This window comes from Lolium perenne, chromosome 7 (genome assembly GCF_019359855.2).
Source record: "Lolium perenne isolate Kyuss_39 chromosome 7, Kyuss_2.0, whole genome shotgun sequence".
NCBI lineage: Eukaryota > Viridiplantae > Streptophyta > Magnoliopsida > Poales > Poaceae > Lolium > Lolium perenne.
In genome coordinates, this window is record NC_067250.2 from 84257626 (window position 1) to 84274021 (window position 16396).

At 48.2% G+C, this 16396-nt stretch overlaps 2 protein-coding genes across 2 annotated transcripts; one reads left to right on the forward strand and one right to left on the reverse strand.

Moving 5' to 3' along the window:
* The first annotated feature begins 274 nt into the window (after nucleotides 1-274).
* LOC127316815 (protein CUP-SHAPED COTYLEDON 3) lies at nucleotides 275-2551 on the forward strand. Its single transcript, XM_051347275.2, has 2 exons — nucleotides 275-946; nucleotides 1768-2551. The coding sequence occupies exons 1-2, from the start codon at nucleotides 425-427 to the stop codon at nucleotides 2236-2238; spliced, it is 993 nt and encodes a 330-aa protein (XP_051203235.1). The 5' UTR covers nucleotides 275-424; the 3' UTR covers nucleotides 2239-2551.
* A 10522-nt stretch (nucleotides 2552-13073) lies between these two features.
* Nucleotides 13074-14028, reverse strand: LOC127316814 (uncharacterized). The gene has a single exon (XM_051347274.2). It carries the CDS (start codon nucleotides 13864-13866, stop codon nucleotides 13339-13341), a length of 528 nt encoding a protein of 175 aa, XP_051203234.1. The 5' UTR covers nucleotides 13867-14028; the 3' UTR covers nucleotides 13074-13338.
* Nucleotides 14029-16396: the final 2368 nt, after the last annotated feature.

Below are 16396 nucleotides of genomic sequence, written 5' to 3' on the forward strand. Positions count from 1 at the left end.
GTGTGTTTTCCATGCACTAGGTGGCTCTACTTTGGAAAGAGTTCAGGGTCCTCTTAAGCTCCCATCAAGTTTCCTCTTCGGGCACATTCCAGGTGTATCTTGCCCTTCACCATCCATTAATCTTACCCTTCCTGCCTTGCAATTCCCCCCTCTTCTACACCTAGCTACTGTAGCTAGCTATACACTGTGGAATAAAGCTGAGAGAGTAGGGTCTTGGGCTAAGCACAGCACTGTAGTCTTTCTACGTTTCCGTGCTCAACTATATAGACCACCCATTGGCCTCTTCCACACTCACACCACACCTCCATAGCCAAGAACAACATTTCACCCTAGCTGTACACTGTGCCGCAGCTCGTAGGGTTCTTGAGCAAGAACTTTTTACTCCTCTCCTCACCGTGAAAAGATCGATCTTTGCGGGGCGCGCATGCACCAGCATCACCCGGCGGCGGCCATGGGCGACGCGCTGTGGGAGCTGATCGGGGAGGAGATGGCGGCGGCGGAGGCTGCCTCCGGGGAGCACGGCCTTCCCCCAGGCTTCCGTTTCCACCCCACCGACGAGGAGCTCGTCACCTACTACCTCGCCGCCAAGGTGTTCAACGGCGCCTGCTGCGGCGGCGTGGACATCGCGGAGGTGGACCTGAACCGGTGCGAGCCGTGGGACCTCCCGGAGGCGGCGAGGATGGGGGAGCGGGAGTGGTACTTCTTCAGCCTCCGCGACCGCAAGTACCCCACGGGCCTCCGCACCAACCGCGCCACCGGCGCCGGCTACTGGAAGGCCACGGGGAAGGACCGGGAGGTTCTCAACGCCGCCACCGGCGCCATCCTCGGCATGAAGAAGACGCTGGTCTTCTACAGGGGACGCGCGCCACGTGGGGAGAAGACCAAGTGGGTCCTCCACGAGTACCGTCTCGACGGCGACTTGGCCGCCGGCCGCCGCTCCTCCAAGGTACTTGCCAGTTCGACACTTGTTCATTTCATTGATTTGTTAACCTTCCTCCTGCATCGATGTATAGTTAGTTGATGATTTGTAGCTTCGACTGATAGTAGATACTCATTTGTTTGAGCTGGGTGTTGAAATATCAACATTTGAGGGTTCAAGAACAAGTTTACATGGTCGTTACAGAAGTAGATCTGATATGATGCATTGCGTGGGATTGCATGCATACATAGGGTGACATATGCATGATTGATATGGAATATAAGCTTATTATATGTTCATACTAGTACACTTTTGTTCATTCAATGCTACTACTAGTATCATTCTCTGTCAAGAAAATGCTACTAGTATCATAAGCATGACGAGATGCATGATATTCAACACTGTGGTCCGCTTCTGGTAAGAAATCTATTTGCAGATTTGCACTGACACAGGATATATCTGAGCTAGCTAGCTGTATACACGCTGCACTTGTGCATGTTTGTTCTCTCCCACTCTCGTATGGCTCTTGTACTTTGCATACCTCACCTATCTGCAATCATCCTCGCGCATATCGTCAAATCTTTCATCGATCTCTCCCTATGCTTATAAAAAGCAATTCCATGCATGGGGCATAAATGTGCTCACTGCATGCAGAAAGTCCAGTAATAAATATACATGGATGATGGATATATAGATTCTTTACAGCATTTTTGTCCTAGAAAGATCACAATCCATGCAGAAGAGAATATCTTAGTACATTGATTTGGATTCTTACTATGTTGATTAGACATACTTTCTAGTGCTATTTCCATGAGTATTTGATATATACTGAAATGTACATTTTGCAGGAAGAATGGGTGGTGTGCAGGATCTTCCACAAGGTAGTAGACCAATACAGCAAGATGATAGAGATGAGGAACCCCTACTGCTACCTCCCCATGAACCACCACCACCCAAGCTTCTTCCATGACGCACCTGTCCCCTTCCTAAACCCTAGCCAGCTCCTCCCCTACCACCATGACCTCCCAAACCTGCAGTCATCTCCATTAATGCAGAACCAGGCCAAGAACTCAATCACCAACAATGGCGGGTTCCCAGCAGCAGCTTGCACGCCGGAGCAGCCAAACAGCAGCTGCAACACAGCATATTTCCCTTTCCCGTCCTTCACCTCTATCGCCAATGGCAAGGCGGGCCAACCGGCGCAGCTCGGGGTCAACGGCGCTCCACAGGAGCCACCGCCGACCTGGCTGGACGCTTGCCTGCAGCACAGCGCCTTCGTGTACGAGATGGGCCCACCTGCATCCACCAGGGGCGCATGATCCGGATCATTCGTTTCCTAGCTAGGGCTACCCATTTCGATCATTCGGCTATATTATGTTGCAGCTTTTGATTAGTACTCCTAGTTTGCAAGTGTGATCGATATTTAGACAAACACTTGTACCTTATTTTTACTTCTTCAGATTTATCCTTAATTTAGTTCCCGTGTAGCTTGTATGCATTGGATCACTGGAGTAGTAGTAGTAGTAGACTAGCACTAGAGTACTAATCTCTTGATCCGTGCATGTATCCGCATGCAATATGGTCCTATCTATTGATAATTTCTATATGTAACGAAGAATGGGTCTTTTTTTTCATCGTTAAAATAAAAAATGCGTCTTTTTCAAAAATAACGAAGAGTGTCTCTTAAGTTCCAGAAGAAGAGGAAAAATCGAGGCATCTCTTTGTCATAAACACTACTTCCCCCGCTTGGACAATACTTTCACGGATTTTATTCCCATGCTCTATTATGCTCCCTTATCTAGTGCAAGCTCTTCTTTTCCCATGTCAATTAGCCAGGGTAATTCCATTCAATACTGTTGTAAGTTTGTCTCCAGGGAAGAGAGGGAGTAGTATGTAGTCAATCAAGTGTACAATAAAAAAAAGGGCAATAGTTATATCTGATGTTTATATTTTCTACATCACAAAGCTCACTAAGAGATACAGATAAATATAGTGTTACACTAGGCAATTGATGTACTAGCCAACTCAATCATAAGTCAATGAAAAGAGGCTAGATAATATATTTATTTCAACACTCTCTCACATCTAGGTTATTTTAGTTTTTAGCATGGATTCAGTGTAGGAAATTAAGACCTCTCGACTCCCATACCATATAGAATCAATGCACTAGCCGACTCTGTTTCAAGTTTGAACTAATAAAAAGAGACTAGGCAATATATTTATTTCAACATGTTGTTCAGCTTGTATGCATCAAAACTTATGTGTTTCATATTATAGAACATTTTGGCAAACTAAACTGAAAAATCTTATAATATGGAACATGTCATACTCGGTCAAGCTGAAGCCCCAAGTGCGGGCCCTCTTCCTGTTGGTGCTCAGATTTTTTTTTTGCGAAACACAGTAAAGACGCAGACGCTCACACATACGTACATACACTCACTCTTATGAATGCACGCACACCCTACCCCTATAAGCACCTCCGAGAGACTGAGTCCAAGAAACTCATCCGGCGGATCTTGAAATTGACGAAGTCACCACAGGCGTCTCACTGTCGACGGGAACGTCGTCTCCCATTGAAGAATATTCCGCCTTTTAATGAGACACCAAAGTGTTAAATCTAGGATTTGAACTCTGATGGGCTGGGGTGCTTAGAGCATCTCTAGTCGCGTCCCCCAAACCGTCCCCCAAAGGGATTTGGGGCACGCCGGACAAAAAAAAGGTTCCCAGCAGCGTCACCCAAACCCGTTTTTTGTCCGGCGCGGCCCGATACGGTGTCCGGCGCCCCGAGCCCGTCCCCACCCCACATGGGACGCTCTGGGCACGCTGAACACAACGAAAAGCGAGGCGGGGAGTGGCGGGGCTGACGCGTTAGCGGCACATTCAAGTTTGGACCTAACCGTCGCCTACCTCGTGGCGGAGTTATTCGCGCGCAGTGACACACGACCGAAGCGTCGCAGCTTTGCCTTAATGGCGACGGAGGGGCAGCCGAGACTTTTCGTCGGTGTTGCGCAGCCTCCAAGCGTCACCGGCGTTCGCACTCCACCGCGCGTTCCCGCGCTTTCTTCCCGACGCCAGCGTCTATAAAAGCCCCCCCTCCCGGCTCAATGGCAGCCACCACAGCCGCCGGCACCCCTTTCTCCACCACAAGAACAACCCTCGTCGCTCGAACATCACTGCACCATGATGAACCGCACCGGCGATGGCCAGTTCCCTCCACCACCGTCTCCTCCACCCCCCCACCACCGGATTCGCAGTTCGGCATCGCCGCCGCCGCCCAGGAAGAGTCGCGGCGGCGCGGGGCGGAGCTTTGGCGTGCAGACGCCGGCATCGGCGGGAGCCAATCGAACAGCGGGCCCGTCATCAACGTGAGGCGACGGCGGCGTTAGGAGCGAGAGACCCCGCAGCTGAGGAGAACGCGGCGTGGGAGGAGGAGGCACTAGCGGACACAATTGCGGCATTCGACGCCGCCACGGCAGAAGAGACGCGGCAGCGCCGGACGGAGGAGATGGGCCAGCGGTGGTGTGATGAGCGTCGGCGCCACCGCGAGGAGCGGGAGGCGCAATACCGTGAACGGCGGGAGGCGATCGAGCGTCGGCGGCGGGAGGCAATGGAGCGTCAGCAGCAGCTGGCGGCCGAGGGGCGTCAGCTGCGGGAGGCGGCGCTGGCGGCAACGGAGGCGGCCTGGGGGCGCGGGCGGATGCGTTGGCAGTGGGGCTGTCGAACGCACCGCCGGGTGGCCAGTAGGCTAGGGTTTAGATGAAATCTAGCCGTTTTCATTTAAACTTTGTAATATATAATCAAATTTGAATGAAAACCTTTATTTTCGTACACTAATATTCATTTGGGGAGGGTGTTTGGGGACGCGATTGGGGAGCGACGTCCCCCAAACGCGGCATGAACAAAACATGTCCCCCAAACGCTCAATCCGACGCCGTTTGGGGGACGCGACTGAAGATGCTCTTAGATCGATTTAGATCTAGCCAAACAATAGGACTTTCAGAAAACAAGTGGAGGAGGCAGGAAGGTGGTAATTATTGGGTTTCTTGTGAGATGTACACTTTCTTATTTTGAGGGTTTTTGCCTCGTCTGTTTTTGTGCATACTTGTATTTAGTTCTCCCTCTATCTATTTAAAAAACGTGTATTAAGTATTCTTGGGCGTTCCTGAAAAAATATGGAAGAGAGTTAATTAGTACATTGTGATCCGTCCTTGCTGGTACACTCTTGTTGCTACGCACGCACGTAGTGGATTTGCTTGCTGACACGAGATCTGCTGGGTGGCTCGCCCATGCGTTCCATTGCATGTACTCCTATTTCTGTGTCTACTATCTCCCTGTCCGTCCGTGCAACGGGCGAACCAATTACAAATCAAGATACCACTACAATTTAAGACGAACAAAAGAAGAAAAAGCAGCACCCATGGACGACGGATGGATGTGATTTAGGTCAGGGATGGATACGTGCTCTCAGACGGTAGCGGAGCGCCGGGGCCGGCCGCGCGGTGGACCTTACGATTTGACGTGCTCACAGAGTAGAAGTAATGATGCGTGGAAAGGCCGGTAGAGCAGAGGGATTTGGCGAAATCTCATCCCGTTTCCTTGCTTCTGAATCCTGCTGTGCGCCATGACGTGGGCGGTGTTCCTGAGGGCTGAGAGGAGGGCGACGGGATGGCTCGACGTGACCCCGGCCCGGCTTTGGTCGGCCTTCGCGGAAGCACCTCTCTCTCTCTCTCTCTCTCCTCCGGCCGCTGCCGCTGCATCCCGCCGCTCGCCCGCGTCGCGCTTTGCCGCGAAAGTCAAGCTGCAAACACTGTCTAAACTGCTAGCTGCCGCTGCGTGCCGTTTAATTGATTAATTTACTCGTGTAGAAATTACTCGGCACGACGGCATCTAGGGGTAGTACGTTCGCCGGCGTAGCGCCGTCCATCGCCGGAGCAGAGGCCGCGTGAATGAATAATGTGAGAAGCATACGTATCTACAGTGATCAAAGCCAGGTGACGAGACCTGTGAACAATTACTTCGGAATTTTTCTCTACCGTCTTAGTATTGCGCTGTAGTTTGTAGGTGCGCACAGTGCTGGCCGGTGGAGCGGGGAGGCCGGCAATGGGGACGAACATTCAATGCCGAAACGGATCGACACTAGCTATGCTTGGCTTGGCGCTCTTGTCAAGTAGTTGTCGACGAGAAATGATCTCTAGTTAGGGAATAGGAGGAGGAACTGTCAATCGGCTCCGGCCGGCCGGCCGTCGACCCATCCACCGACATGTGATGTCGCTCGCTTCCTGCTGTTTGCCCATCTCTACCTAGCGACTCTGTGCGTGGCGAGCGATTGATCGGTCCGGCTTTTGGCATTGCAGTGTCACGGCACCCACTGTTCAGCGCTGAACTGTAGCTGTAGCAAGCTGGTTACGACCAAAAGCCGGAAACAGAGATTGATCACTGTGCTGTGTGTATGGCATTCAAGATGTATGCAAAAACGTTCTAGGCTGGAAATGGACGACTCGGATTGGTTAAAATAAGACCAGCCATAATCGCTCATCTAGGCTCTGCACTTGTTCCGACCCACTGCCATATGAAACGTGTTTACCTTGGAATACTTTTAGCAGAACTTTGATCTTGTCAAGGGTTGTTGGCAAGTGGTTTGTTCAGATGTAATTGTACACATGATGATTCGTACCGCACTACAAGTCTCCAACACCGTAAGCTTTATCCAACACTTTTATACGCCGAGATACATGGGAAAACCTATACGGCTATATATATGCCATGGAAAGAGCTTGGAGGGTAACTAAGGGCAGCTGGGAAGAAGAAAGCACTAAAAAAGCATACTCGCGACGCCGCAATAGATTAAACGGTGGCGCTAATTACTTATCGTGACAGCCCCGGCGTATTTTCCTGTCGTGTGAGGTACACATTTTCACTGCACAATATTTGATCATTTGCTCGATCATAATTTTAATTTTGTTAAGACATAAAATTCCGTCGAATTACAATGCAATTTATTTTTTATGGGATTCTTTTCTTACATGGCATATCCGGTTCTGTACGTTCTGGGGATTAAATGGAGGATTTGAGTCCATCTTCATTCAACAAATCCTAGATACTAACTATAAAAAGAGAGCTTTCACTTCCTGGCCATAGTGAACCCCTCTTAAGGAAGAAGACAGTTGATCTTCTCGGAGCCCTTTAGCAATTCCGTTCGGCATGCCTTCTACATCATGTCGGGCGGAGGATCAAACCTCACACAAATATCATGAGAATAAGCAGCACATTTTAACATTTTAATGTCGGGATGAGAGTGAAGCAAAGGCGAAAGAGATGGCGGAAATAATTGAAATGATTCTCGAACAAGAGGAGGTGAAGTGGCTACAACGATCTAGAGTAAACTGGTTGCAGCAAGGAGACCGCAATACATCTTTTTTCATAATTTCGCCTCAGCTCGTCGGAAGATGAACTATATCAACAAATTGAAAAATGATGATGGTGAATGGATCGTTAAAGCCTCTTGTCTTCGAATATTTCTCTAACCTTTTTACATCTGATCAGGTGCAGTTCACTGACCCGGTATTCATAGAAAAGGTACAACCAAAAGTGTCCCAGGCAATAAATGAATTTTTTGGCCCCCTTTTCTGCGGAGGACGTCAAGAAAAGCAGTGTTCAGCATTGGCGACTTTAAAGCCCCGGGACCGGACGGCCTCCATGCGGTTTTCTATAAACGCTTTTGAGATGACATTTGTGCTGAAGAAATTACTAATGAAGTCCTGGAGGCACTAAACATATGCATTATTCATGAGGGGTGGAATGATACCACGGTGGTCCTTATTCCTAAAATTGATGATCTAGAGTTAATTACTCAATTTCGCCCAATAAGTCTGTGTAATGTGATCTACAAAATAGTCTCGAAGATGTTGGTCCTTAGACTAAAGGAAGTACTACCTGAGGTTATTTCCCCTACGCAGAGTGCTTTTGTTCCGGGTCGACTTATTACGGACAACGTCCTTGTTGCCTATGAGAGTGTTCATGCTATAAAAAATAAAAGGAATGGAGTTGTGGGTTCTTGTGCCGTCAAGTTAGATATGCACAAGGCTTATGATAGAGTAGAGTGGGTTTTTCTTGAAAATATGATGAGAAAGCTTGGTTTTGATGAAAGGTGGATCTCTATTATGATGGCTTTGTGTAACTTCAGTGAGATACCAAGTGAGGTTTAATTCTGAGGAGACGAACATGTTTATTCCTTCGAGAGGGCTCCGTCAGGGGGATCCACTATCTCCATATTTGTTCCTTTTGTATGCGGAAGGATTATCGAGCTTATTGTTGTTTGAAGAAGAAGTTGGTGGCATTGATGGGATACGGGTGTGCAGGAATGCACCGTTAGTTTCACATATTTTATTTGCTGATGATTCCCTTATTCTCATGAAGGCGGATATGAACAATGCAACTTCCTTGCAACAAGTGCTAGATACCTATTGTGCTAATTCGGGATAATTGGTAAGTTTAGCTAAGTCAAGTATTTTCTTCTCTCCAAACATACATGTGCTAACAAGAGTAGAGATTTGTGAGTGCCTACATATTGATACAGAGACCCTTTCTGACAATACCTTGGCCTTCCCGCTCTCGTGGGGCGGATAGATAAGTGACACCTTTGAACACTTTATTGAAAGGATTATACAACGCATTAATGGTTGGAAGGAGAAGCACTTATCTATTGGAGGAAAGGAGACTCCCATTAAAGTAGTGGCACAAGCAATACCTGTTATGCAATGTCGGTATTCCAAATTCCTAAAGGTGTGTGTAAAAGAATGATGGATGCTATTTCCAAATTTTGGTGGCGGCATGATGACAACAACAATAAAATGCACTGGTATGCATGGTGAAAATTGTGCTACCCCAAGAAAGAAGGAGGTATGTGATTTAGAGATTTCCATTTATTTAATTTGGCTATGTTAGGGAAACAAGTTTGGAGGCTCCTTCTTGAACCAGAATCTCTATTTGTGCGGGTTTTGCATGCTAATTATTATCCTAATGGTGATCTTTTATCAGTCGGGCCCAAGGCAGGCTCGTCATTTACTTGGCAAAGTATCATCGTAGGTTTAGCCACGTTTAAAAGATGATATATTTGGAGAGCGGGCAATGGAGAGAGAATTAACATATGGACTGATCCATGGATCCCTAGCAGTCCAAATAGAATGATCTTATCTGTAAGAGGGGCTGCGGTATATACCAGAGTGTATGAGCTAATTAATCCCATCACGGGTCAATGGGATGAAGATCTGCTTCCTTACGGTTGATGTTAACCGCATCTTGCAGATTCCATTAAATAGCCAGGGATTTGACGACTTTATAGCATGGAGTTGTACAAAGCATGGAGGATACACGGTGATGAGATCAGGATATCATCTCCAATGGCAGAACCAGTTTGGTGCCTTTGCGGGTCAATTGGCTTTACCAGGTTCATCTGGTACGAACCTGTTTGGAAAACTATATGGAAGTTAAAAATTCCAAGTAAGAAGATTTTTCTCTGACCTTACACGGAATTCTCCCCTGAAGTTCATTCTTGTTAATCGACATATTAGAACCTCTGGTGAGTGCCCAATCTGTTCCTTAGAACCTGAAGATATTAAACATCTCTTGTTCCAATGCCCAACGACGACACATTTGTGGCAAAGTCTTGGACTTGAAAATCTGATTACTCATGCTAACCAGACGGATAGGTAGGGTTCTTCAATCCTTGAATTCATGCTTCGTGCTGATGATAACAGAGTGCAGGGCCTTGACAATATTGGTCGCAAGGACCTAATATCGGTAACGGTTTGGTACTTGTGGTGGATAAGGCGGAGACACACACATGAAGAAACTGTTCCACCTCTACGTCAGTGCAAAATGTCCATTCTATCTATTGTAGCTAATTCGGCTTTGGTGGCCAAACCAAATGCAAATGCAGTAACACTAAAATGGCAGCGGCCCGACCCTAGACAAGTAAAACTAAATGTGGATGCTTCGTTTCATATTGATTCGCTTTCAGGTGGCACATGTGATGTTATCTGAGATTTTGAAGGGCGCCTGATTGCAGCGATTTGTTCGTTGATCCCACACGCTTCTTCAGCGGCAATGTCGGAAGCTTATGCGATGAAAGAAGGTCTAGTGTTGGCGGAAAAAATGGGATGTAACCGTGTGATCGCAGAGTCGGACTCACTGGAAACAATTGAAGCATGTTCTGGAGAACAGATGTGGTCGAATGAATCAGTGGTTATCTATGCTGATTGTATCGACAAAGTTACAACAATTGGAGATGTCTCCTTTAAGTTCTGTCCCCGAGAAGCAAATCAAGTAGCCCATGAGTTAGCTAAGTCGGTTATACCAATATTTTTTTTTGTAATTGGGACGATGATCCCCCTAGCTTTCTCCTTGATAGACCTGTAAACGATGTAACTGTACTTTTTTTAGCAGCAAGTTTCAGACACACTCTTTTCCTTACCAGGGTACCTAAGGGGACTGTAAGGTTTTTAATGAGGCAACTTGCTAGCTTAATATATTTGTTTCAAAAAAGATCACCCCCTCCCCTCCTCCTTCTTCTCTCGTTGCAACAATTTATGCATTCTTCTATTTGAACTAATTCTGAAGTGCGAGAAAACGTATTATGTTCCTCTCTGGTCTTTAGTGCACACGACACATTTTTTCTGGAACACAACATATATATTTCATCACGGCTATTGATTGTTCCAAAACAAACCTAATAAAGGGGGCAAGAATAAGAACTAGAGAGAGAACATTCTAGAATCAATCTAGCTTAACATAATATTCACCCATGCGTGTATTACCTACTTTCTAGGTTGCGTGGGCTCCACGATTGCATCAGGACATCGGGCCGTCCCAATACACCATTAGGATCCCCCGATACGGTGTTGTCGACCTCCATTGACTCACTCTCTAACATACCCGTCTGCCATCAGGTGCGGAAGATGCACCAGATGACCATGATATGCATTGTTCCTTCAGCCACTGGTTGTTGCCCCACTCCTAACGCCCCTCCGCCACCCATTGTCCTCTCTCTTGATGAACCTTATACATCCCATGTTGTGGTAGTGAAGAGGAGTACGCGATAGAGGACACCTCACAACGTAGGGAGATATGGGGTGTGCCACCTAGTGTATGGGACGGTGATACACACAGTTTACCTAGGTTCAAGATCCATGGCGTTGGTGGATCTCTTCTCCTGCTAGAATTCACTATTAGGCAACAATGTGTTAAGTTTACAATGGTGAGATTGAATTGTGCCCTTAGGATACCTGAGAGACGGCTTATATACTACGTCGGGGCTAGAATTTACAAGAAATGTCCTAACCGACTAGGCCGTGAAATCAGTTGTGCCCTGCAAGTCTTCAGCCACCAAAGTCCTACTATGTTATGCCTTGGGTTGGGCCTTCCGTCTTGAGCTTCAGGCGGACTGGCAACCCTAGTGGGCTTTATGCCCTTACCTCTTGCACGTCGCCATGGTCCGTTGGGCCATGTTATGTTTATACCCATAAAATATGCTCACAACAACCCCTCCCCGTCCCACTCATTTGTGATTTGAACCCACCTCTCACCGATTCTTTTAGCTGAACTGTTATGTGTCCCGCTAGATGGCCGCAAGGTTTAAAGTTTAGGGTTATATTTATCTAACCCTTACGAGTTCAAGGCTTAGGATGCACTTTACATGATGCTGGCTAGATACAACATCGCAGAGACCCTATGCACTCTTCATTTTCCTCATTTACTCATCTTCATATTCTCCCTGACCTCTTTCTCTTTCTTATGATGAAGCACCCAACTCATCTAGTCATCTGCATGCAAAACATCCCAGTTACAAGCAATCATAATCTTTGGTCAAAAGTATAAAAAGTTTGACTTTGATTAAACCTAACTGCGAATGTAGGTAATACTTTAGATGTATTGTCATGTGTATGGCGCATGCTGTTTTTTACACATGTTATTTTAGTCGAACAAAAAGCAAAAAAAAAACATCAGAACTAAAAAATAAAGAGATTCCAATCAAAACCACGGAAAATAATGGGAAAATAATTGGAGAGATTTGCACGGCACTGAAGTATAGGATTTAATTTATTTATTTTTTGAGGGAAAACTATAGGGATTTAATTCTGCTGACATCTTTGTTGTAGCAAAAAAAAATTCTGCTGATATATTTATGCCCAGTCCAAGGTTGTCTCGGATGTTTCCAGCCCAAGTAGACGGATATATCGCCGGTGCCTAAATGGGTCAGATGTTGAGAGAGAACATGGGTCCATCGTGCTGAGCTATTCTTAAGAACTATAGGCTTGTCGATGAGCCCAATCTGAAGTTCTGAACCCTTCGCCGTGTGCCCGGACTGGGCCAGTCCTAAAGCTCACACAGACGCGTCTGCCGGCCGGCGCATTGGCCCGTCCCATGCCGCCTAGCCTCGTCCCAGGCTAAGCCCACTTTACCAGTGGCGTGCAGTGAGCGCATCGCGACCGACAGACACGGCCCGTAGTGAGTCTCCGCACCGGAATCGGATGATCTCTCCTCTCCGCAACAACCGCCGCCCGCATCCGCATGTGAGCACCGACCGCGCACACGACGCACGCGTAGCAGCTCGACAAGTCGCCGCTCCTCATCATTCCGCCACATCGATCGCGAGGAGGAAGAAGACACACGACCGACGCCCCTACGGTTGGGCGCCAAGTTGCTGTCGTCTCCTCTGTACCACCACGTCCCCGTCAACCTCCCGGATCAGTTCGAGCGAAACGGGAACAGCTCCGGGACCGACCAACCGGGAGAGGAGGACGAAGGGTGACCTCCGGCAATGAGCAGTAGCTGCCGCGTCGCGCCGCTCACAGCTGGAAAGAAAGTGACACTGGACCAGAACAAGAGGAAGAAGAAGATCTGAATCTGAATCTCACAAGAAAAAAAAAACAAAACGACAAGTGTTCCTCCTCTGATTTCTTTGCCCGAGAACGTGATTCGCATTCACGAAATGTTTGCAGTGGCAATGGCGTTATATTGACTTGCATTTGCAAGGAATCACAGGAACATCTACATTTTGCCAGTCCCAAGATCGATCCCCATCCTGATCCATGGCCTTGATCGATTACATGGGTGAATGGGTCCAAAAAAAAGAATCGAGAGAAAACGCGAGAAAGAAGAGCGGAAGAACATATATTACAGCTTAATTCCGTTGATCTGGACCCCGAACACGCATCACTGCTCGATCATCTGCGATCGTTCAGACAAACACACACGCACCGTACTATATACTACTAATAGTATGTTACGGACAATTCCGTTTATTGCCGCGCGCGAAGGGCCAGAGCTAATCTGTACGCAATGCCGTATCGATCATGTTCGCCGATCGAGCTATGCCTGCCGACATGAAAATGATCACGCGCGGATCCATGGATGCGGTACTAACACCTGGCGCCGACGTCGCCGTTGTCGAAGTTCTGGGCGTAGCTGACGGAGTCGTACCCGAAGTCCTGCCCGTGCCCGCCGCCGCCGCCGAGCGGGAGGCCGTCGCGGCCCAGGAGGCGGCGCACCTCGGCGCGCGCCTTGTAGAAGACGTGCCGGAGCGTGCCGCGGCAGTGGCACCCCAGCGCGGCCTTCTCGTCGTCGCTCATCTCCAGGCCCCGCGCGAAGGACGGCTTCCGCTCCATCACCCACCCGAGCCCCCACTCCCACCACCGCCGCACCGCGCCCGCCGCCGCCAGCGCCTTGATCGACGGCATCGACCGCGCGCGCCGGAGCGCCTCCGACGAGGAGGAGGAGAGAGGCTGGAGGTGCAGCGACAGGGACGACGACACGCGCCGCCGCATCCCGGACAGGTCCACCTTGCCGCCCTTGTTCCCCGCGCCGCCGCCGGCGGTCGTCACCGGGAGGTCGTCCTGCCACGCGCTCCGCCGCGGCTTGATCGTCTCCAGGATCGCATCGGTCGCCATTGCCCGACAACAACTGCAACGACAAGCCGGGATCGATCAGGTTGGAGAGGGAGATCTCGGATTCTGTGGGTTTCTTGAGCTGCGCGCTTTGGTTGGTAGCACAAGGCCGCGGGGCTGGTGGGTTGGTTCTCGAGTAGCTTTTGCAAATTGGAGCGCCACAGCCTGGATATATTTGCGGAATTGCTCCGCACACGACAACTTACGTACGATCCCTGTACGATGCTTCTCCACGGAGCTAATTTTTCCTATGGGTCGACCCACGCTAATTAATCCTGAGCCCGGTGCCTTGTGCAAGTCACAGCCCGGCCCAAGCCATGACATGGTGCCAGTTTTTCCGATCTACAAACTATTTTATGCTTAGCACGTTAATTAATCTTCTGCTCCGCGATCCTTTGATGTGCCTTTACAAATCACGCCTCTAATGGAAAACCACCTTGACGAAATCTTCTTACACAGGTGTGGCAATGGCGCGGTAAAAATCGATAGTATAGCACGCGCAAAGAGTTTGACCGTTTCAGCAGACGTGCAAAAGTAGCATGCACAATTTTTTTTGCCTCACGCGCGCCAACCATCACTGAACTCTCACCTATTTTTTTCCCTACCGCCGCGCCGCTCCAAATCCTCCCCCACCACACCGACATGTCTGTGTGTCGCATCTCCTCCAACTACCGCGGCGTCCGCCTTCGGCCGGCGAGCAACTTCTACACCGGGATCTGCGCCGCGGGCTACGACCACACCCACGGCACCTTCGTGACCGCACCGCAACAACTTCCACGACATCAACTCCGCCGCCAAAGCAGAGATGTGGGAGCTCCCACCGCGCCTTTTCACCAATGAGGAGAGGCAGTGCCATCGTCGGCTTGCCATCACCGAGGTGGACGAGCGCACCATGGCGACGGAGTGCGAGAACTTCCCCCAAGACGTCATCGACGAGAATGCGTTCTCGCGCGGCAATGGGCGGAGCGCAAGGCCAGGAATGAAGCGAATCGAGCGTGCACGATGTTCATCCTGGCGCAGATGGAAGGCCCGACCACCATCGATGATAATGATCCCCGGTGGGCGGATCTATTTTCGTCGGCCACGTCCAGTTCGTCGGGCTCCGACATCGAACCACTTGATTAGTTTATCGTCTTCTGCACTAGTTATCGCATTTGTAATGTATTCACTTTTGATCGATGGTTTATCGTGTTTCTACGGAAAAGTGTTTGTGGCGTTGTATTTTTGGGCATATGGAACTGCCTCGCTCGGGCCACGCCAATTTTTTTTGGACATCTGAAAATGCTGTCGGCACGTCTGCTTCCAAAAACAACAAAACAGACACCAAAAACTATTTTAGTGAACGGAATTATTGGGCGCCTCTTGGAGATGCTCCTATCTGCTTTGTGTAAAAGAGAAACGGTTACTTTTTTTTAGTAGAAGAGAAACGGTTACTGTATCTGATCCCAAGTCAAAGCCCCGGCCCAAATACAAGCCCAATCGATTGAGTCTCCCGTTGCCTCGCGTGTGGGGAGCTTCCACCTAGAGTCGTACGTCTATCGGACGAAATATGTCGTATGTATAGCAGCGCTCATATATTTGCGCATCGAGCAGTGGACCTGCAGCCTGGGCGCCAACTGCTAGTTACACCAAACCATGTACGCTCTCTACATGCCGTATATACAAGGTACACGTACTATCATAGATCATGTAGTAGTAGTATGGTTTATGGCTACATCTTGTCTGGGATTTGCCGTTCCTACCTAGCTGAAAATTAACTTTGTGTTTAGTCAAATCTTACACCATTTGATTTGCATCTTGATTTGTGTTAGTTATAAGGTGTAAAATAAGTTACAACTGAAATTTAACGATATCATCTAACTAGTTCTCAGTCGACTGAGAAATAATCGTACTTATTAATATCTCTGATCTGTTAGTTAAGCTCGATTGACTCTCCATTTTACGGACTAGTAATGCTACACCTACAGGCACTTTGTTTACAGAATGACTTTACATGATGACGTGTTGAGGAGAGGTGCGCTGTGATTTGCTAGAATTAATCAATCCTAATCCAGGCCCAGCCATGAGGCCACAACTTCCGTAGGTTTAGTACGTAAGCAAGAGTCCGTAGGTGTAGGATTCTTGTTTATGGACACAATCACACAAGTGAGTAAAATGCCCTCCATGTAAAAATGCGGTGCATATCGGCCTAAGTTGACTTTTTAATTTTTTTACTAGGGCGTCATGTGAGATCTTACCAAGGTCATAGTTCCAGTTCATTTTGCTATTTTAGATTTAAAACTTGGAGCCACATTTTAAACTACAAATCACAAAATGAACCGTAAGTGGGATTTTGGCGGGATTTTGCATGCATCTCAACTTTGACCAACTTGAAAATATCAACATCCATAATATCCAATTTTTATCGTAAGCCATCAAGAAATATATTTTCATACTACATTTAATTAGTATTTTGGATGTTGAGATGTTTCTTTCCTATAAACATTACAAAATTACTTAGGACAAACTAATATGCAGTAGCCCCACTTGGAGA

Coding starts and splice junctions, on each gene's coding strand:
- LOC127316814 (XM_051347274.2), bottom strand. CDS start 13,866: ATGGCGACCGATGCGATCCTGGAGACGATCAAGCCGCGGCGGAGCGCG.
- LOC127316815 (XM_051347275.2), top strand. CDS start 425: ATGCACCAGCATCACCCGGCGGCGGCCATGGGCGACGCGCTGTGGGAG. Junction 947..1,767: donor CCGGCCGCCGCTCCTCCAAG/GTACTTGCCAGT, acceptor TACATTTTGCAG/GAAGAATGGGTGGTGTGCAG.